The 23487-nt window shown below is 37.3% G+C and overlaps 1 protein-coding gene across 3 annotated transcripts in view; it reads left to right on the top strand.

Annotated features, from left to right (window-relative positions):
* The window catches only part of MFSD14B (major facilitator superfamily domain containing 14B), a 159320-nt gene extending 143048 nt beyond the window's left edge, over window positions 1-16272 (top strand). For all 3 annotated transcript variants that reach the window (XM_053662797.1, XM_037157074.2, XM_053662796.1), the window contains 5 exons: window positions 2516-2587; window positions 4005-4117; window positions 11448-11545; window positions 13642-13784; window positions 14490-16272. In XM_053662797.1, coding sequence (XP_053518772.1) covers window positions 2516-2587; window positions 4005-4117; window positions 11448-11545; window positions 13642-13784; window positions 14490-14735 — 672 coding nt within the window. In that variant the 3' untranslated portion in view covers window positions 14736-16272. The remainder of the gene's footprint in view (window positions 1-2515; window positions 2588-4004; window positions 4118-11447; window positions 11546-13641; window positions 13785-14489) is intronic.
* Window positions 16273-23487: the final 7215 nt, after the last annotated feature.

Below are 23487 nucleotides of genomic sequence, written 5' to 3'. Positions count from 1 at the left end.
GGGAGTTACCTAAGAAAAAGAAGATAAAGTTACAAATATTAAAATGACAACATATACTATCAACAACTGTAATTTAAAAAACAAACTAAGCAAACAATCAGAACAGGAACAGAATCACAGAAATGGAGATCACATGGAGGGGTTATCAACAAGGAACAGGTGGGGTGAGAATGGGGGGGAAAGTACAGGGAATTAGAATCATAAATGGTACGTAGAAAATAGAGGAAGTTAAGAATAGTATAGGAAATGGAAAAGCCAAAGAATTTATATGTATGACCCATGGACATGAACTAAGGTAGGCAAATGATGGTGGGAGGATTAAAGTAAAATAAAATAAAAAAGTAAAGGCTTTTCTTAGATATTCTTTTTTTTTTTCATTGTAAATGGGATTGTTTATTTTCATTTCTGTTTCTGATACTTTGTTGTTACTGTATAGGAAGGCAACAGATTTTTGTATATTTTATATCTTTCAACTTTATTGATTATATATGTTCCAATGGTTTTTTGATGGAGTCTTTAGGATTTTTTAAGTATACTATTATGTCATCTACCAATAGTGATAGTTTTACTTCTTCATTTCTAATGTGGATGCTTTTTTTTCTATTTTCTTACCTTTTTGCTGCTGCCAGGATTTCAATACTATTTTGAATAATAGTGGCAAGAGTGGACATCCTTGTCTTTTTACTAATCCTAGAAGAAAGGCTGTGTGTGAGTTTGTGTGGGTGTTTTTGTGGACTTGTCATACATGGTTTTTATAATGTTGGGGTACCTTCCCTCCATACCTGCTTTGTTGTGTTTTTATCATAAATGGACATTGAATTTCACCAAATGCTTTGCCTCTATTGAGATGATCATATGATCTTTATCCTTCATTTTGTTAATATAGTATAACATTAACTGATTTGCAGATGTTGAATGATCCATCCTTTCCTTGGTGGTATAAATCTTGCTTGATCATGGTATATGATTTTTTTTAATGTACTGTTAATTCAGTTTGCTACTATGTTGAAATTTTTTGCACCACAGATATTACCCTATACCTGGTAATTTTCTTTTCTTGTGGCATCCTCTGGTTTTGGTAACAGGATAATGCTAGCCCTGTAAAATGTTTGAAGAATTCTCCTCTGTACTATATTTTGGAAGAGTTTGAGAAGGAGTGATATTAATTATTTTTTGAATGTTTAATGGAATTTACCAGTGAAGCCATTTGGTCCTAGACTTTGATTTTTTGAGAGATTTTTGATTGAAGATCCTTGCTGGTAATCAGTCTGTGCAGATTTATTATTTCATTGTGATTCTGTGTTGGTAAGTTATATGGTTCTAGGAATGTACCCATTTCTAGGCTGACCACTTTGTTGACATAAAATTGTTTATTGTAGTCCCTTATAAACCTTTGTGTGATATCAGTTGTAAAATCTCCTTTTTCATGTCTGATATCATTTATGTGAGTCTCTTCTCTTTTTCCTTTGGTTATTCTAACTAAAGGTTTGTCAATTTTCCATTGTGTGAATGTACCGTAGATATTGAAACAGGCTGACAGTGATCGGAGGGGAGAGCAGAGTGGATAATGGGGGAAAAGGGTGAAGGGTTTACAGAAACAATTATAAAGGACATATCGACAATAACAAGGGGGGTGAAAATGGGGGAGGGAGGTGGGGAGGGATGGGATGATGGGGGTGGGGGGAAAAGGCAGAAAACTGTACTTGAACAATAATTTTTAAAATTAATTTTTAAAAAATATTAAAATAAGTTCTTAGGGGGGAATTTTTTAAGTCCTTTAAAAATTTGGAAAAAATTTAAAGTCCTTTTATAGAATTTTAATGAAGGGGGGAAGAATAATGTTTTAAATGCTTGATATTTAAAACTAAAAGTTTTGGGAATTTCAGAGGTAATTAAGGTTTAAGGGGCTTACAAATCATGGCCAGCTAACTTTGCTTGCTTGTTAGACACACCATGAAAGCTTTTTGAAACATACGTTTGTCTGGACCCATAGAATCTGATTTATTTGGTCTCAAACTGTTTGCAAAGTCTCACTGCTCCCCTCAGCTCTCCCCTCCTTTCTGCTTCTTTGTACCACATGATTTTAATGTACAGCCAAGCTGAGAGCCACTGAATTTGCTACTGAGTGAATTCCAAATTCTGAATCAAAAGTCAGATTAAGTCAGATTGTTTTCTTTATATTTTCTCTAATGCTTGATAACATATTTGTTTTTTTGGTGGGTTGGGGATGGGAAGGAATATGAAACAAGAAATAGGCATATAACAAAATATCTTTAAAATATCTGTTAAGTTGTACCAGTTTGTATTGTTGTTTTTTTTTAAATCAGATTTAGACATAAATTACTAGTTAAACAGGTTCAACTTTCAGCACTGTCTTAATTTGACATTGTCAAGGCTTTATGAAGTTTTTTCAACTGGTTAGTCCTATAGCTTTACTAGGATGCTATATTTCTTATTTTTATAATATCTGTATTAACAATAGTATTTCTCCCCCACTCTGCCACTATTTTCACAGGTCATAGGTTTTGGATCTGTTAAAATTGCAGCATTCATAGCTATGGTAGGAATTCTGTCTATTGTGGCTCAGGTGAGTGTCATTTTACTCATTTTTTAACATTTTTATTCTTAAATAACTAGGTTCTTAAATAACAGGAAGCTACAAAGAAATGTTCTTAAATATCCCCTGCACCCCTGTCTTAGTTCCACCTATTCCCCTGCCATGGTAACATCTTGTATATATATATATATCATTATATCATTATTATATCATTATATCATTATATATATATATATGATATAATTGCAGACTCAGTAAACTGACATGTATATGATCCTCAGAACCATTCTGTTTTCAATAAAATATTAAGATTGGGATTTGGGACTAATTTAATACAACCGTTCAGTATTTTTTTAGAATACTTGTTACCTCTACTGGGTCTATTCAGCAAACAAAAATTTGCTTTCATAACTACCAACTACAGTTTAACTAACTGCGGATATAAAAAATATACTTAACCAGGAGAATATTATTTTAATGTTGAGAAGTAAGTGGAAGTGAAAATCAGCAACAGTTTCAACCTCTGGTATCCCCAGGACTGAAGAAATATAGCAAATCAGTGCATTAGAATATAGGTAATAAATAAAGAGCATTAAAAATTTCCTCATCTCTTACAAGTATAGGACCACAAACAGCAGAATATATGTTCTTTTAATTAATTCACTGATATACTTTAGGTGCATTCACTATATCATATGGGACTTCTGTTTCCTAAAACAGCTACTTACTGCTTTAAAGTAGTCCAAGTGTAGCACTCTTCTGTGAAGGAGAAATGAGAAGACTGCAAAACTGTTTTTGTGTAAATATTAGAATTGACAAGGTTAACAGGAATGTACCAAGGCAAAGGCCCTTTTTGTTGTTAAACTGTATCAGCAAATGTAAATTATGTTAAACTTTCAATTTGCTTGTGATTTGTTTTTTTTTTATGTTAACTATGTTAGTCAATTAGCTCATCCTTTATCCTGTGCCCTTTCAGCCTATCTCAACTAGATTTTTAACAAACTATATTTATTTAAATCAAATTTTTTATCAGTCCAACTTTGTGAAACTGCTAACCTCCAACAAAATCACACATATTCTGTAAATATTCAGCAGGGGCTTGCTATTCAGTGGTGTTAGGTATTATTCAGTAAGTAATTGGTGTTTCTCAGAAAAGACTGAGGCCATGTCCATCTCAATCATAATAACTGGTGAATGGCTCTGATTACCTTTTGGGGAAAGTGCTAGCAAAGTACCAGATAAAACAGATTTTTGGGAAGGGGGCTGAAGGCACTGAATCCCAGGTCAGTAAAAGTTGCTGAAGTTCCAACTGTTTAGAACTATATTAGTACCAAATGGTCTTCAAGGTGGTCCCTGGTTATCACTATTGGGCTTCTCTGACAGAGCTTGCTTGTATCAAATCTGTGTGTTCATGTGGTTTCTCAGGATTATCTCCTTTGCTTTGCAGACAGTCTTTCTTACCATCTTGATGAGATCATTAGGGAATAAGAATACCGTCCTCCTTGGCTTGGGTTTCCAGATGTTTCAGTTAGCTTGGTATGGTTTTGGATCTAAGGCCTGGTAAGCTTCTTACATGGATTCTCATAAACTAGCAGAAAGATACATCTTTTAAAGGTCTTGAGTTGGTTGAGTGTGGTGTGAAGGAAGCAAGGGTTATTTTACTGGTTTGGTGTGTTCAACATTTCAAAAACTGTATAGACTTAATTTGGGGAAGGGTGCAGTTATATAATTTAGGATTATTTGCACAGATTGTCTTTACCTCATTGTCTTTTGTTGAGTTGTTACTTAAGTAAGTGTGTATGCTTCCTCCTCTAACCCCTTCAAAAAATTTATGTCTACCTTTTAAACACATTTGTCAGTTTTTCGGGACATCACTCAAAAAACAAAAAGTCAAGGAAAAATTATAGGAGTTCATTACTGTAATTAGCAGAGTGACCTCAGGCAGTGACATAACCTTTATAACATAAAGTATTTAATTAGATTAATCCTAGTAGCTCTTCCAAAATCATGTGTACTCTGAGGCAGTTATTACAGCTAACATATTGTATTCCCATAAACAGCTAAGTCAGAATAAACCCTTGAATCAGAAGAAATAAAAGGAATCCTGAGTGTTGTTTTGTTAAGTGGCAAGTTTCTCTGTGTGCCTGATTACCAAATAGCAGAGTTCATATCTCTATTTCAAATATTAGAGTTAGTCCTCATTTTATATACATGGCATAATTTATAGAAACTATAAATGCTTTAGAGGTTAAGAGATGATTCTTGTTCTTTAAGATTTCAGTCCTATGATCTTTGTTTCAGTAACTGAATCAGTCAAACTCATGCTATGTTAAAAAGATTTTGTTAACCTTTTCCTTTTTCCTTTTTAGTAAGGATGTGCACATTCACCATCCCCAAGGAAATCTGGCCAAGCAGGGTTTTAAGTCCACTTGGGGCTTCATATTCCTCACATTTACGCCTGATAATTGATACACACTTGTATTCATTTTATTGAGAAAAGGACAAACATCTAAAGCAAGGGTGTCAAACTCATTTTCAACAAGGGCCGCATCAGCCTCGTGGTTGCCTCCAAAAGGCAGAATGTAGAGGAACCAGATGTCTTGGAATTTTATTGCATTACTCAGAATGGTGCACAGTTTAAAACTTATGTGAATTGGTTATTTCTGGAATTTTCCATGTAATATTTCCCAACAAAAGTTAACTGAAGTAATTAAAACCTCGGAGTATGAAACCATAGATAAGGCGGGACCACTGTAGTCCCCTGCAGGCCCTGAAAAAACTGCTACTGTCCATCACTGTTGCAGAGTACACTTTCATGCTGATTGGGATAATATCACTAAGAAAAACCACTTTGGGGGTCTGAAATTCATTTATAAAGCCAGGACCAAGCCCTGTAATCAGCACATAAAGCTCAGTTCAGAAGATGGCAGCAAGATAGGTGGGAGTGGAGTCCATGTCCCCATGCACACAGGTGAAACACCTAGCCAGTCTTCTGAGAAACAGAGCCAACACCCAACAGTATCCCAGCATATGTGAAGATTGGAGACTAAAAATTGTAGAGGACATTGAAAAATTATACAAGTAGGTGGAGGCTGTGAGCACCAGGATACCCACTGGAAGAGAAAACCCAACAACAAAGGAACCACCAACAGATAACAAAAGAAGAAGGTGAAGGAGGGAGTGGAAGGGACACTAACTCAACCCCAGGACCTATCTGGAAATACAACTAAATGCTGGACAAATTACTCAGAACAAACAAGTAAACAAGAAAAGCAAGAGAAAATCCTCGAAACCTTGTACACATGGAAGAACCAGCTTCAACACAACCTGCCCACACCTTCATAACAGAATACAGGACGTGGTGAACAGAGTGACTCTCAGTTAACCAGCTGGAGGGAAGGACTCACCAAAGAAAGACCCAACAACAATCAAAACCCAAACATACAGAGGGCCAACATAAACATCAGCCCAAGACCAGCATGCTCAGGAGATCAAGGAGACTGCACCACTGAATCTCACATCTCTTCTACCGTAGAAGTTCATACCATAAAGCCAGGAAATCAGAACAGATGAATTTAAGAAGCAGAGGCTAACAAGAACAGTCTCACAAACACTGGGAAGATAAAGAAATGATCCCCAAATTAAAGGAAAGGAGGAGGCCCCAGAAAGAATGCTAAATGAAATAGAGGCAAGTCAGCTATCAGATATTAAGTTCAGAGAAATAGTTATAAGGAAGCTCAATGAGCAAACAGACAATTACCAAAAACTACAGGGAAACTAAAATGAACTCACTGCAAAATATATTAACACGAACAAAAAATAGAAACTAACAACAAGGGCCAAGAGGAAATGAAGAATAAAATTTCTGAACTGAAGAACACAATAGGAGGAATCAAAACCAGGCTAGATGAAGCAGAGGATTGGATCAGAGAGCTAGAGGACAAGGTAGGGAAAAACACCCAGAATGAGCAAGAAAAGAAAAGAGGCTCATAAAGAATGAAGAGGGGTTAAGGGAAATGCAGGACAACATAAAACATAATAATGTCTATATAATAGTGTTACTAGAAGGAGTAGAAGAAGAGCAAGAGATAGAAAACCTGTTTGAAAAAGTAACAATGGAAAACTTCCCTAATATAATGAGAGAAAAAGTCACACAAATTCAGGAAACACAGAGAGTCCCAATCAAGAGCAACCCAAAGAGGCCCACTTCAAGACACATCATAATTAAAATGACAGAATTCCAAGATAAAGAGAGAATCTAATAGGCAGCAAGGAAAAAATAGGAAGTAATTTGAGGGAGCCCCAATAAGAACAGCAGCTGACTTCTCAATGGAAACACTGCAGGCTGGAAGGGAATGGCAAGAAATGTTCCAAGTAATGGAAAACAGTGGCCTGCAACCAAACCCAGAGCCTCCAGCAATGCTCTCACTTGAAATGGAAGGCCAAATAAGGAGCTTCCCAGGGAAAAGAAACCTCAAAGAATATAGCCTCTTCCAAACCAGCTCCGCAAGAGATGGATGCTAAAGGATTTGCTTTAAGAAAAGGAAGAAAAACAGTGAAAGAGAGGAACACAGGTATGAAAAAATGGCAATGAATAAGTACCTATCAATAATAACCTTAAATGTAAATGGATTAAATGCCCCAATCAAAAGACACAGAATAGTGGAATGGATAAAAAAACATGACCCACACATATGCTGCCTACAAGACACCCACTTCAGAACAAAAGACCCACACAGACTGGAAGTGAAGGGCTGGAAATAAATATTCCAAGCAAATGGACAAGAAAAAAGCCAGAGTAGCAATACTCATATCAGACAAAATAGACTTCAAAGAAAGGACCATAAAAAGAGACCCATAATACTCAAGGGAAAAATCCATTAAGAAGACATAAACATTATAAATATATATGCACCCAACATAGGAGCACCAACATATATGAAGGAAATCTTGTAGGGCTTCAAGAAAGAAATTGATAGCAACACCATTACAGTAGGAGATTTTAACACCCCACTGTCAAAAATGGACAGATCTTCCAAACAAAATATCAACAAAGATATTGTGGCAGTGAAAAATGCTCTAGATGAAATGGACTTAACTGATTTATATAGAGCCTTTCATCCCAAAGAAGGAAAATACACATGCTTCTCAAATGCACATAGAACATTTTCAAACACAGACCACATGATAGGACACAGAACCAGCCTCAACAAGTTCAAGAAAATTGAAACCATATCAAGCATTTTCTCTGACCACAAGGGACTGAAAATAGAAACCAATCTCAAGGAAAAAAAAACCCAAACACTCAAACTCATGGAGATTGAATAGCATGCTATTAAACAATTAATGGGTCAAGAATGAGATCAAGGACACATCAAAAAGTTTCTGGAAACAAACGAAAATGAACTCATAACAATCCAGAACTTATGGGACACAGCAAAGGCAGTCCTGAGAGGGAAGTTCACAGCAATACAGTCCTAACTAAAAAAGATAGAAACATTTCAAATAAACAGCCTAACCCTACACCTACAAGAACTCAAGGAACAACAACAAAGACAGCCCAGAGCAAGTAGAAGGAAGGAAAGAACCAAGATCAAAGCAGAATTAGATGACATAGAGACCAAAAGCACAATTCTAAGGATCAAAGAATCCAGGAGATGGTTCCTTGAAAAGATAAACAAAATCAACAAGCCTTTAAGTAGACTCATCAAGAAAAAAAGAGAGAGGACCCAAATAAACAATCAGAAAGGAGAGAGGAGAGATTACAACTAATACCACAGAAATGCAAAGAATTGTAAGAAATTACTATGAAGAACTATATGCCAAGACATTTGAAAACATAGTTTCTGAAACTCAATGTAGAAGAAGCAGAAAGCCTGAACAGACCAATAAGAGCTAAAGAAATTGAAACAGTAATTGAAAAGCTTCCAACACATGAAAGCCCTGAACCAGATGGTTTCACAGGAGAATTTTACAAAGCATTTAAGGGAGAACTAACTCCCATCCTCCACAGGTTATTCCAAAAAATTCAAGATGGAAGACTCCCAAACTCTTTTTATGAAGCCAGCATCATTCTAATCCCAAAACCAGATAGAGAAACAACAAAGAAATAAAACTTCAAGCCAATATCACTGATAAACATAGATGCTAAAATCCTCAACAAAATATTGGCAAACTGCATCCAGCAATACATTAAAAAGATCATACACCATGATCAAGTGGGATTCATCCCAGGGATGCAATGATGGTACAATATTCCCAAATCAATAAACATAATACACCACATAAATAAAAGTAAAGCCAAATTTTACATGATCGTATCAATAGGTGTGGAAAAAGCATTTGATGAAATACACCCCATTTATGATAATAACACTTAGCAAAGTGGGAATAGAGGGAGCATTCCTCTACACACAACATCATACTCAATGGACAAAAACTTAGAGCTTTCCCACTAAAATCTGGAGCAAGACAAGGATGCCCGCTTTCACCACTCCTATGCAACATAGTACTGGAATTCCTAGCCATCGCAATTAGACAAGAAGAGGCAATAAAAGGTATCCAGATTGGAAAGGAGGAAGTAAAATAGTCATTGTTTGCAGATGACTAGATAGTGTACATAGAAAATCCATCAAAACTCCTACATAGACTCCACTAAAAAACTACTTGACCTAATCAAATTTAGCAAAATGGGGGGGGGGGGTAGAAAATCAATATTCAGAAATCAAAGCCATTTTTATACACCAACAATGAAATATTAGAAACAGAAATCAGGGAAAAATCCCAGCTGATACAGCAAGGAGAAAAATAAAGTACCTAGGAATAAACCTAACCAAGGAGGTAAAAGACCTGTACTCAGAAAACTACACAACAATGAAGAAAGAAATTAAGGAAGACACAAACAAATGGAAGTATGTACCATGTTCATGGATTGGAAGAATTAACATCATAAAAATGGCCATACTACTCAAAGCTATTTATAGATTCAATGCAATCTCTATTAAAGTACCAATGATACATTTCACAGATATAGAACAGGCGTTTCAGAAATATCTATGGAACCATAAACGACCCTGAATACAGCTGCAATTTTGAGAAAGAAGAGCAAAGTTGGAGGGATTACAATAACTGATACCAAACTGTATACAAGGCTATTGTAATCAAAACAGCCTGGTACTGGCATAAAAACAGGCACACAGACCAATGGAATAGAACAGAGAGCTCAGAAATAAACCCAAGTCTCTATGGTCAATATTTGACAAAGGGGAAGAAGCATAAAAGAGTACAAATAGCCTCTTGTACAAATGGTGTTGGGAGATCTGGACAGCTACATGCAAAAATATGAAACTTGATTACCAACTTATACACAAAAATAAATTCAAGGTGGATAAAAGATTGAAATATAAGTTGTGAGTCCATAAAAGTCCTAGAGGAAAGCATCAGCAGACAATCAGTATTGGTAGCCATCAGAGAGATGCAAATTAAAACCACAATGAGATACCACCTCACACCAGTCAGAATGGCCTTCATGAACAAATCAACAAACAAGTGTGGAAGAGGATGCGGAGAAAAGGGAACCCTAGTGCACTGTTGGTGGGAATGCAGACTGGTGCAGCCACTGTCAAAAACAGTGTGGAATTTCCTCAGAAAACTATAAATGGAACTGCCTTTTGACCCAGCAATTCCACTGCCAGGATTATATCCTAAGAGCCCTGAAACGCCAATCCAAAAGAATCTATATAACCCAATGTTCACAAGCAGCACAATTTACAGCAGCCAAGTGCTGGAAGCAGTCTAAGTACACATCAGCAAATGAGTGGATCCAAAAACTATGGTATATTTACACAATGGAATTGTACAGAGCAGAGAGAAAGAAGCAGCTCCTACCCTTTGTGACAGCATGAATGGAACTGGAGAGCATTATGCTAAGTGAAATAAGCCAGGTGGTTAGGGACAAATACCATATGATCTCACCTTTAACTGGAACATAATCAACAAAAGAAAAAAGCAAAAAAACAATATAACCAGAGACACTGAAATTAAGAACAATCTAACAACAGCCAGAGGGGAGGGGATAGGGGAAAATGGGGAGAAAGGTTTTTAGGAACTACTCTAAAGGATACAGGGACAAAACCAAGGGGGAAGGTGGAAGCAAGGGAAGGAGGTGGGTTTGTCTTGGGTGGGGGGAGTGGTGGGGATAAAATGCAGAGAAGTGTAATTGAACAACAATAAAGTAATTTAAAAAGTCAAATGTAATTTCAACTCCTTGATAGTTAAGGAGTAGTTATGTTTATACAGTCCTAACATTATTTTGGCACCTTTTGAAGGCAACCAGGAGGCTAATGTGGCCCCCGGTGAAACTGAGTGTGACACCCCTGCGCTAAAGGAAACGGGCTTGGAAGTCTGCAAGATCACATCCTGCACTTTGGGTTTCTGTTTTTTTTCCATTGGTAACACATGACATTTTCTTGAGGGGTAGCAAAATCAGTGACTCAAGGGCAATGTGAAGGTGAACCTTTGAGAAGTACAAAGAAAAGGTGGAAAATTGGTGGGGGAAAATGTGGTATTTATAGAAATAAGAAAGCTTTTTGAACTTTATTGAGTGAGCTTACATATAAAGGTGGCAATGAGGAAGTCAGGAAGAAGAACAGATTTTGAAAAGAAGTAAAATAAAAGAAATGAAACTTTCCCAGCCTTTGAAGTGTTCAATAGTAAAAGGTGACATATAACTTTTCAGGTTTGAAAAATTTCATTATTATAGAGGAAAAATTAAATATAACTTAACATGAGAAAACAAAGTATTTTGTGCTTTTACCACTGATTGTACTCTGAGCAGCAGGCTCCTTGGGTCTTGGTTGTCACCTGATTGCAGCCTGTGATGTCATTGCAGGATGATGTGGGCAGCGGGGACCGTAGCAGCCATGTCCAGCATCACATTTCCAGCAGTCAGTGCCCTTGTCTCTCAGAATGCAGAGTCAGATCAGCAAGGTGAGGTTACCATCACTTCTCTGCTTTCCTCCTCAGTTGAGACGTACCTGCCAGCAACATGAGCAGCTCTGAGCCTCTTCACATTCATGTGGTCCCTTCTCAATGATTATACCTATTTACTTCTGCAAATAGGAAGGTTCTGATTTCCTTCTTGCTCTTATGTGTCTTTCATGTTATACTCATGTAAAATGTGGGCTCAACAGTTCAGAATACCAAGAGTTATAAATAGAACTGTTTTTGCCTTTTGATTTTTGATTCCTCTTTAGTGTGATGCCATCAGATTAACTAGGCTATAATCATATTTTTAACAGATGTCTATTAAATAATGACAAACTAGTTAGTAAAACAGTGAGCTCTTTAGTTAATCATAATCATTAAAGTTTCTTTAATTTGGAATCTAAGTTTATCATCTTAATTTTAAAAAATGAGTCTTTGAGAGGATAAGGAAAAAATTAATCTGTATAGTTGTGGATAATTGGGTGCAAAGTGAGAGATTAAGTCAAGACTACGTGGAGAGAAGTGTGTGGACTCTTCCTTCAGGTTTCTTGTGTCTCTGGTTTCCCCATCATGCAGTTCCTACTATCAGAATTAATCCTTTTTCTTGGTCACCTTCTAATGATTCATCTTACTGTGGTCAGGAAGTAGTAAACTTTAGAAAGAAAAAAATTTAAATGGATTAGTACCCTTTAAAAAGTTTCGATAATATGGATAGACCTGGAGAACATTATGATAAGTGAAATAGGGCAGTCAGAGAAAGACGAATACCATATGATTTCACTGTTAGTTCAGTTTGCTCACAGGGGAATCTAATGAGCAAACTGAACTAACAAGGAAAATGGGGACAGATTCATAGATGGAAAACAGAATGACATCTCAATCTGTTGACAATCAGAATGACATCTGAGCTACACCAGCCAGGGCACAGAATGACATCTGAGAGGGGAGGGATTGATGTACTGAGCAAAAAGGAAAAAGGACTCATGGACAACAACGTGGTGATTGCAGGAGGGTGGGGGATATAAAGGGACTAAATAGTAATGGAAAAAATACAGTGAAGATGAAATCAAAAGTTTCAATTAAAAACTATAGGAAAAAATAATGTATTTACTACACCTATTTTTCCACATCAGAAATTAGCCGTTTTATTCACATCCACATTTTAAAGTAGTTTCACTTGACCACAAATCCTGTGTGTCCCTGGCTGTGGTAACTCAGCTGGCTGCACATCCCTGGAGAGGTGTTGGGACTGAAGTGGTGAAAGTGTGCCATCTGAAGATGGGTATGCTTGATGCCTGACAGACGCAGTTCTGTTTTCATATCATAAATTCTCTTCGGCTCTTTTTATGCTTATATATATTAATAAAGATGTTTCTAAGTATCCGCATACAAAATTATTGCTACACATGGCATGAGGCTGAATTGTCTTTGACCATCTTTGACTTAGAGAAACACGCATTTCATACAATTCCAGCTAATTTTTTACCTGTCATGTTGGAAATCAGATACATCTAGAAATGGGCACTTGCATGATTTCTCAGTGCAGGTCTGCAGAAAGATACATCAGAGATGAGGCGGTCACTTTGATGAACATAGTCTGTCCAGAGGGGCTGGGACCACACAGCATCAGGTCTGTAGTGCACTCACATGGAGAAGCCTACAAGAGGCAGAAGGCAGATTTTCATGATAAAAGCACCATTAAATAAGTAGAACAGGAAAATCTTAATCCACCAAAAAAGTGGAAATTGTCTATAAATGGAGAATATTAAAGTTTTTCATTTTATCATTCCCCATTTGTAGGAATATCTAGGTTTATGAGGGGAGTTCATCCCCTAATGGGTTTAGAAACATCACTGTCATGTGATGACAATGGATATTAGGGCCCAGAGTAATAACATTAAAAGGACATGGTAAAATAAAGAATACATTTGTTCACTGAATGGAAATATAATGGATGAAATCTCTAACCTACTTTCCTTAGCATGGACTACTCCATTCCACTGAGTCAGTGTATCTTAGTTTGTAAGAAAATTAGGTTAAGTCTCCAGTCTTGAGATACTTATCAGAGAAGACTGGCTTCCTTCTTTGTTTGGATTTAGGAGTTGCTCAGGGGATCATAACTGGAATAAGAGGACTGTGTAATGGCCTGGGACCAGCACTTTATGGCTTCATATTCTACATGTTTCATGTGGAACTGACTGAGTTGGAACCAGAATTGAATTCTAACAATGCTGCTCTACAGGTAATTTGTTGATAAATCTAGTTTTATAGCAATGTTATGTGTGACTGTAGTAAAATCTTCTGACCTTAAATTTGGAGAGAGTCCTTATTTGTATAATATTAACTGTTATATATGACGGTAGTGAGTGTTTTGTTAAGTGCTTCCTGGGATTGGGGAAGGATCATTTCAGTGATTTAATATCTTATATAAAAGATTTGTTTTAACTCTGGTCAGATTCTGTTCTCACACAATAACTGATCAGAATGCTGTCTTCTGGTAAAGCCCAGGCTAAATAAAATATTAAATGACATAAAATCCCAAGTAGAAATTGAACTAGAGTTCTTTTCCTATTCTTTTATTTAGTATATCTTCCCACCTTTGTTCTAAGTAATATTTAATATAGATTTCTGCACAAAATTGGAATTAATGTTTATATACAGAATGCATGATCTAAAGTTATAGGATAAAATTAGAGATAACCAACTGTTACTTATAGGTTTAATTAAACTATTGAGAAGTGGTGAAAAATCAGTAATTAGTTGCCCTCTGTCATATTCCAAACTCTAGGGTCAAGGAAAATTTGCCTTGACACTTAATGAAACATTTGCTCAAGAGAAAATGATTCACTTCAAGATGGTATGGTTTTTTTGAGATCATACAGAACTAATTTCTCATTGAATAGACTAACCAAATTCTTCATCTCCATTTGTTTCCCACACCCTTTAGGGAGCTGTCATCCCAGGCCCACCATTTTTATTTGGGGCTTGTATAGTTCTTATGTCTTTTCTGGTTGCCTTATTCATCCCTGAATATAGTAATGGGATTAAAAAAAATAGCAACAGCATTAGCAGCAACCTGAGCAACGCACCAGAACCAGTCAGTGATGAGGACATTGAACCACTGCTGCAAGACAGCAGAATCTGGGAGCTCACTTCCTTCAAGGAGCCTGGGAGTCAGTGCACTGAACTATAAACTTTACAGAAAAGGAAATTCTGCGGATACCATCTCTGAAGTTGTTGGGGAGCCACACCACATGCACACGTTTTGGTGCTGGAGGAGAGATGCTAGTGGCATCCTTTAGGGCCAAGTTTGATAAGTAACCCTTTGCCTCCCTCTTCTTCCTCCTCCTGTTTCTTCCATTCTTTTTCTGTTTGTACCTAGAACAAGTTAAAGTTTGAAATATGTTGCTGCAAATAATTGAAACTCTCAAAGTTATCTGGAGTCCAGACTTTGAAATTCAAATAGAAAATGTCGTATCTGCTAAAAAAAATATGGCTTTCCTTTAACACCTCCAGATTAAGGGTAATAGCAGTGTTCCATGTCCTTTCAGTAAAAGTGTAGGATTTTGTTGGTCCTGCCATCTCTGGCCAGATTTATGGTAAAGAATCCCTACTGATTTTCTTCCTTCATGTTTCTCTGAAAAGTGCCCACTTTACTCATTAGTGTTTATGAGTGGCTGCATGTAGATTCAGTATTGGGGATCTATTGCCTTTGTTCAAAGGTCAAACAAAACCCTAGTCTTCATCTCTTTTCCTCGTCTCTTACTATTGTTGGCTAAAATGAAATTCAGCATATACACCTCTGGATATTAAATAATATTGGTCAGTGATATTCTTTACCAGTGAAGAAAATTTTTCTTATAAATTTAAGTCATTAAGAAATAGTAATTCAGATTCTTTGACCTAGTGTCTTGGTCATATCCAAAGGTGATTTTACAGAAGAAAACACATATCAAACATTCTGGTAGCAACATAGAAATCAGAGGGTGCTTCTTTTGGAAGGTGCTTCTAAGAATGTTTTCAACAATGCAAACATTCCTAAGTGAGAATGAGCATTAATAACTGGATACCAGTGGAGTTTATATCCAAGTTCAGACTCATATAATTAATTATTATTTGTTCCTTCCCACATCTCCAGTGTCCTTCTCAATTTTTCGTATTCATCACACCCCTGCCTTAACTGCTCTATGTAGTATGCATTTGTTTTCAGTAGATCTTTATTCCCATCAGTTTATCTGAATTTTGAATCTTATGGGAATGTGTACATCAAATTTATTTCTAAAATATGATGGTTAAGGAAGCTCAGTTTCACAGTAAGTGTCTTGCTAATTTTTTGAGATGTTTTAAGGACAAAGAAAACTTTACAGATATATATATATATGCATTTTGCTAAATCAATAAATGGGCCATTCAATACAGGTCTACCTGTAACATAGCAGTCCTCTAAAAGTTTTATAGGTTTGAAATATATGTAGATATTTGTAAGAAGTTTTAAATTTTCTTGATGGAGTGCTGTATAAATCTTGTATTTATAAATATAATGAAGGTATTGACAGAAAAATTATATATACAACTTTTATAAAGGATTATGTATTGACTGAATACATTTAAAAGAAAATATATTTTGAAACCTATTCTGCTATGAACAGAAATGACATATCTTTTTACTATGTTGTTGGTTTTTAAGTTAAGCTTCCTAATGCATAATAAATTTGTAATGGATACATCTATGTTTCGTGTTTGTTGTGTTTTTTTTTAACAAATAGTAGCAATGATTATTGTGTTTTCTTTTCAGTGGCTTTGAACTAAAATAAATTGGTAATCCTTAAGCTAATGCAAAATATATGTGTATTTTTCAAAAAGTTTGATTTTTAGCAAACTTTCTTCAAAAATCTCCCTTTAATAACAGATCATAAACTTCCTTTGTCTTTTTTAAAAAGCAGGGACACCTTGTCCTGGCTAGTGTGGCTCAGTTGGTTGGAGTATTGTCCTGGAGACCAAAAGTTTGTGAGATGAATTTCTGGTCAGGGAGCATACCTAGTTACTTAGCACATACAAGAGGGCAACCAGTCGATGTTTGTCACATCCATGTTTTACTCTCTCTTTCTCTCTCTCTAAAGGCAATGGAAAGGTGTCCTCAGGTAAGAATTAAAAAATGAAAAGGCATTTCACTGCTTTTCATTAGGAAGACACATATGTGTATACCTGTGTTCATTAGTAGCATTATTCACAGTAACCAAAAGGTGGAAGCAACCCGAATGTCCATTGTTGTGTGAATGAATAAAAAAAAATATGGTATATACATAAAATGTGGAATATTATTCAGCCTTAGAAAGGGAGGAAATCCTGATTGATATGTGCTACATACAACATGGGTGAACGTTGAAGACATTGTGCTAAGTGAACTAAGCCATCACAAGAGGACAAATTCTGTATGATTTCACTTTTATGAAGTATGTAGTCAAATTTGCCATACACAAAGTACAATAGTGGTTTCCAGGACTAGGGGAAAGGGTAAGTGGGAAGTTATTTAATTGGTAGAGTTTCAGTTTGTTAAGCTGAGAAAAGTACTTTTTTAAAAGGATTTTATTTATTTATTTTTAGAAAGAGAAAGTGAGGGAGAAAAAGAGGAAGAGAAGGATCAACATCTGTTTGCCTCTCAGGCGCCCCCACTGGAGACTCAGCCTACAACTCAGGCATGTGCCCCACCCAGGAATTGAACCAGCAACCTCTGGTTTGCAGTCCAGCACTCAGTCCACTGAGCCATACCTCCCAGGACAAATGAGAAAAGTTCTGAAAATGGATGGTGATGATGGTTGCATAATTTGAATATGCTTAATGCCATAGAACTTCTCTAAAATGATTAAAATGTATAACTTACCAGTATTTTTTAAATGGTATGATAGCGTCTTTGTTCTTTACCACTGCTTATCAAAATTGTGGTTTCTTTACTCACTATAACAAATGGCATTATTTTTTGTAATTAGGTAAGATTTTTAATTGAGATCAAATTCACCATTTTCACCATTCCAAAGTGTGCTGTTCACTGGTTTTTAGCTTTTTCACGTAGGGGTGCAGCTACTAGCACTATCTGATTCCAGAGCATTTCTGCCATTTCAAAAAAAACCCCATACCCTTGAGCAATCACTATTAATAGCCCAATCCCCATCTCCTGGAAATGAATACTATGCTTTCTGTCTATGAAATTGCTTATTCTGGACTTGTCATATAATGGAATTATCTAATATTTGTAACCTTTTGTGTCAGGCTTCTTCACTCAGCATGTTTTAAGTGTTCATCTACATTATATCATGTGTCAAATTGTATTCCTTTTTAAAGCTGGCTAATATGCCTTTGTATGACACTACATTTTTTTATTCATTTATCAATTGATAATTTATTATTTAAATGTCAATGAACATTTGGGTTGTTTCTACTATTAAGCTATCATTAATAATGCTGCTATGAACTTTCTTGTCCTAAATTTTTGTGTGAACGTGGTTTTAATTCTTCCTAGGTTTACATCTGTGGATGGAATTGCTGACTATGTGGGAACTCTACATTTAACCACTTGAAGGATTGTCAAACTCTTTTCCACATGTAGCCTTCCTTTCCTCACTGATAGGCAGCAACCCATTTGCCTCAGTCCCTGAGGAGGCTGGGTGGGAATTTAATCTTTTGGTGCAGTGTGTTTGACTTTGTGGCACTATTACCCACACACCTCCCTACAAGCTGTCAAAGTTGCAGAGATGGGTTAGTAGGTATGATGGCAACAGTAGCCTTCACTTTTTTCCTTTGAATCCCAAACCCTTGTATTCTGGCTTTGAGAGACACATTATGTATCATCTCATGCAAAGCAGGTACTACATCCTGATAATCCCCATCCTTTAAGGTTTTTAGGTTTTATAAAGATATAAGGTTTTATAAAGATAAATCCTTTATCTTGATTTAAATTCTTTGCATAAAATTATGTAGTTAAAATATTTGAAATAGTTGAAGTATAAAAGCTTATAAAATTTGAAACTGGTTACAGATAAGTATCATGAAAGTCTCATGGCACAGTTGTATTTAAATGGGGGAATTACATTTCTATATTCTACCAATGAACAATTGGAAAAATTAAATAAAAATTCTACTTATGACTTCCAGTCAAGATGGAGGTGCAGGTAGACAGAGTTTGCCTTCTCACACAACCACAAAAAGAATTACAACTACATCTCAAAATGAATAACACCCAGAACTGTCAGAAAATCAGACTGTGTGGAAGTCCAACAACCAAGGACTTAAAGAAGCCACATTCATCCAGGCACATGCCTTTTACCCACACTTCCACCCAAAAGGTAGGATTCGAAAGAGCTTTACCTAATACATAGAAACAAACATGGGGAGGCTGCCAAATTGAGGAGACAAAAACATGGCCCAAATGAAAGAATATAACAAAACCCCAGAAAAAAGAACTAAATGAAAGGAGATAACAAATGTATTAGATGTAGAATTCAAAACACTAGTGATCAGAATGCTCAAGAACTCATTGAGTATGGCAACAACATAAAGGAAGAAATTATGGTTAAATTAAGTGAAATAAAGAAAAATCTGCAGGGAAGCAACAGTGAAAGGAAGGAAGCTGGGGTTCAAATCAACAATTTGGAACATAAGAAAGAATTAAACATTCAACCAGAACAGAAAGAATATACAAGAATTCAAAAATGGGTGGATAGTATAGGAAGACTCTGTAGCATTGCCAAACATGCCAGACATCCAAATCATTGGGATGCCAGAGAGGAAGGGGAAGAACAAGAAATTAAAAACCTACTTGACATAACAATGAGGGGAATTCTGGCCAAGATGGAGGTGTGGGTACTTTGCCTACTCGCACAGCTAAAAGGACAACAACAAATTGAAAAACAAAAAACAACCAGAACTGACAGAAAATTGAACTGCATGGAAGTTCAACAACCAAGATGTTAAAGAAGAAATGCTCATCTAGACTGATAGGAGGGGCGTAATTGAACAACCTGGGTGGAGAGTAAGTACAGCAAGGTAGGATGGCAAGGTGATGGCTGGTGGTCCTACATTTGCATGCAGATAAACCAGGGAGAATGACAGGGGAGCTAGACAGACTGTGCAAACCAACTCTCCAGTGTGGGAAACAAGACTCAAAACCTCTGCTGTGAAACTCTGTGGGGTTGCTATGGAGGAAGAAACTCCTAGTATTACTGTGAGAGTTCACTAAAGAGACCCACAGGGCCTAGAACGCATACAAACCTACCCCCTGGGAGTCAACACCAGAAGGGCCCAATTTGCTTATAGGTAGCAGGGAAAGTTACTGAAAGCCAGCTAAGAGCTGAGCAAGTAACATTGTTCCTTCTCTGTCCCCTCCCCCACATACAGCACCACAATGCAGCAAAGAGGCTTGCCTCACCCTGGCAAATACCTAAGATTCCACCCTTACAATGTAACAGCTGTGCTGAGACAAAGAAATGTAGCCAAAATAAAAGAACACATCAAACTCCAAAAGTGAAACAGCAATGAAGAGAGGCAATCTATCAGATGCAGAGTTCAAAACACTGGTAATCAGGCTTCTCATAGAATTGGTTGAGTATAGTCACAAAACAGAGAAAAAAAGTGAAGACTGTGAAGAGTGAAATAAAGGTAAATGTGCAGGGAACCAACAGATACGGGAAGGAAACTGGTACTCAAATCAACAATTTGGAGAACGAAGAAATAAACATTCAACCTGAACAAAATTAAGACACAATTCAAACAATGAGGAGAGGCTTAGGAACCTCCAGGACAACTTTAAATGTCCCAACATCCAAATCATAGGGGTGCTAGAAGAGGAAGAAGTAGAAAATGTATTTGAAAAAATCATTAAGGAGAACTCCCCCAATCTAGCAATGGAAATAGACTTCCAGGAAGCTCAGAGAGTCCCCAAAAAGTTGGACCCAAGGAAGCATACACCAAGGCACACCATAATTACAATATCCAAGATTAAAGAGAAGTAAAGAATCTTAAATACAGTAAGAGAAAAGGAGATAATTACCTACAAAGGAGTTCCCATAAGACTCCACTGATTTCTCAAAAGAACTTTCAGGCAAGAAGGAGCTGGAAAGAAGTATTCAAATCCATGAAAGGCAAGGATGTACGTCCAAGACTACTCTATCCAGCAAAGCTCTTATTTAGAATGGAAGGACAGATAAAGTGCTTCCCAGATAAGGTCAAGTTAAATGAGTTCATCATTTATTATAAGTCCTTCAAGCCCTTATTATAAGAATTGTTAAAGGTACTTATCTAAGAAAAAGATGATCAAAAATATTGATACAGGGTGCAGCCAAGAGGGGGTCCCCAAAAGGGAATTTGGAATAGGGTCCAGAACTCAGGGTGTTCAGGAAATATTAGAAAGACAAATAAGATGTCCTCACCACTTACCCCCTCCACACACACAGGTGTCAGTTGGGGGAAGGGACAAATGGAGCAGGGCCATTGAGAGCTGTTTTGTATACCAACAGTTTCTCAGATAACCACTAGAATGGTCATTTAACATATCCTTTATGTTAGAACCAGTTATAGCTTTTAACTGGTTTCATAGATATGTTAAATAGCTGTGGCTGTGCTGAGCCAGGGGGATGGAAGTGACTTCCACCCAAGATGTAACTGGGGGCAGGTCCCCTAAGTTACAGCGCCTGCATGAGAGCTTGGAGATGACTGGCTCCACACCAGGGGGCCATACCTTCCCAGACTCATGATGGCAGCCCAGTAAACTTGGAATAATACAGGAATGCTGGCAGGTGTAACTGATTGTGGGAGGAGTCGGAAATGGTACAGAGGAAGATTGGCGCAGGGATTTAAACCCAGACATGGCAGCCACTGAGAGACCCAGGCAGTTTTGGCAGAGTGAAGACCCCCTCTTGGCCAAGTGAAGGGGAGAACCACACAGCTTTGCCAGAGTGGGGACCCTACCCTCTCTGCAGCTCTGGTGAAGGAAAGAAGAGACTTTGCCTGGAAGAAGGGTGAAAAAACTCTGCCAAGACCATGAGAAGGTGCCGCATGGCTTTGGAGTAATTAGAGATCCTGCCTGGACAGCGACCTACCAAACAGTGCCAGCGGCCTGAATCACGAACGTTTACTTCTTTTCCTGAGTTATGGTGCCTTGACTCAGGGCAGCGGGAGAAGGAAGGATTATGGGTGACTGTGGTTATCCTAAAGGACTTTGATATTGTAATGGGGGATAATGGGTCACTACTTTAAGTCTGTACAGCTTTAAATAAACCTTTCCTTTCCTTTTCATAAATATCTAGTATTGAGAAACATCTTTCCTCTGGCAACGAACAGCCGAGCCCAGTAGGTGGTTCAGACGGTATTAGTATACTTTCTTGGGGGGCGGGGGGGAGGCTGTTGTTCTGTAACAGTTTTTGGTGTCCCTGAGTGGGCCACATGTTGCCCCCATCCATGGACCTCTGTTCTGTAACAATATGAACAGTAACTCACAACTCACAACTATCCACAGCTGAACCTAAAGAACAAAAACTAAGCAAACAACAGGAACAGAATCACAGAAATGGAGATCACATGGAGGGTTATCAACAGGGGAGTGGGATTGGGAGAGAGGGGGAAAAGGTACAGAGAATAAGCATAAATGGTAGGTAGAAAATAGACAGGGGGAGTTAAAAATAGTATGGGAAATGGAGAAGCCACAGAACTTATATGCACAACCCATGGACATGAACTAAGGGGCAGTGGGGATTGCTGGATGGAAGGGGTGTACCAGGCAGAGGGAGGAAAGGGAAGAAAAATTGGGACAACTGGAATAACAAAATATACTTAAATTTTACATATACAATAGTCCCCCCAAGAAAATTAGTTATAAATATGAAAAGTACATTCAAGAGCTGTATGCAGGCTACAAAACACTAATGAAACAAGTTGAGACAAACCTAAATAGATAGTCAACAAGGTAAAGATGTTACTTCCTTAAACTGATAAAGAGATTTAATGTAATTCTTAATAAAATCCCAGCAGGATCTTTGTCCATGTATACAGACAGATTCTAAAATTTATATGGAAAGACAGTATGTACAACAATTTTGAAAAAGAATAAATTGGGCATCATACTACCCCATGGTAAGAAATACTCTGCAGCTACAGTAATCAAAATGTCTTAGATAAAGGACAGAGAAAGAACAAAAAACCCAGGCACAACTTCACACGAGTGTGGCTAACTGATTTTTTAGAAGTGCAAAAGGCCTTCATTGGGAAAAGGTGAACATGTTCTAATTCCTTGCAACTGCTGTATGGTAGATTATTGTGCCAATGGTGTCCCTTATAACTTCGTTCTTCCAAATCCTTTCTATGTATTTTCCACATAATAACTAGAGGGATCCTGATAAAAGCTTCAGATTTTGTTTGTCATGGGCCTAACAGCTCTGGCCCCTCACATTGTCCCAGAGACTGCAGGTGTCCTCACACCAACTATGTGGCCCCTTCCACTCTTGGCCACCACTAAATCCCCCAAGCTGGCTTCTACCTCAGGGGCATTGTCATGTTGTTCCCCCTCCTTCCAATTCCTACTTGATGTGTTTCTTCACCTTTAGATTTGTGATCACCTTTAATGATGCCTTCCCTGACCATCCTATTGAAATCACCATCATTCAGTCCCCAACACAACCTCTACTACTTGGAGCTTTACTCTGCTTTCTGAATAGAAGATAGTACTATTCTGAAGAAGACTGCCTTGTAGAAATGCATCCTGCTCTTCCAGAAGAAGATTAATGTTTTCCTTCTCTTGATTGCAAAGCAGAAATGACAAACTGAAGATTCATCCTGCACAGGGAAATTTGTTCTCAATCTCATCTTGTATTTGTGAGTTCAGAGTAGGGTCTACTCATTTCTCTCTGCCTTCTTAGCATCTACCTTGGAGAACCTGCAGGACAGGTGCTTGAGGTGCA

Source organism: Artibeus jamaicensis, unplaced genomic scaffold (genome assembly GCF_021234435.1).
Source record: "Artibeus jamaicensis isolate MK-2021 breed Jamaican fruit bat unplaced genomic scaffold, CSHL_Jam_final contig_288, whole genome shotgun sequence".
Taxonomy (NCBI): domain Eukaryota; kingdom Metazoa; phylum Chordata; class Mammalia; order Chiroptera; family Phyllostomidae; genus Artibeus; species Artibeus jamaicensis.
The sequence above is the reverse complement of the archived record's forward strand: the minus strand, read 5'-3'. Positions and strand labels throughout refer to the sequence as shown.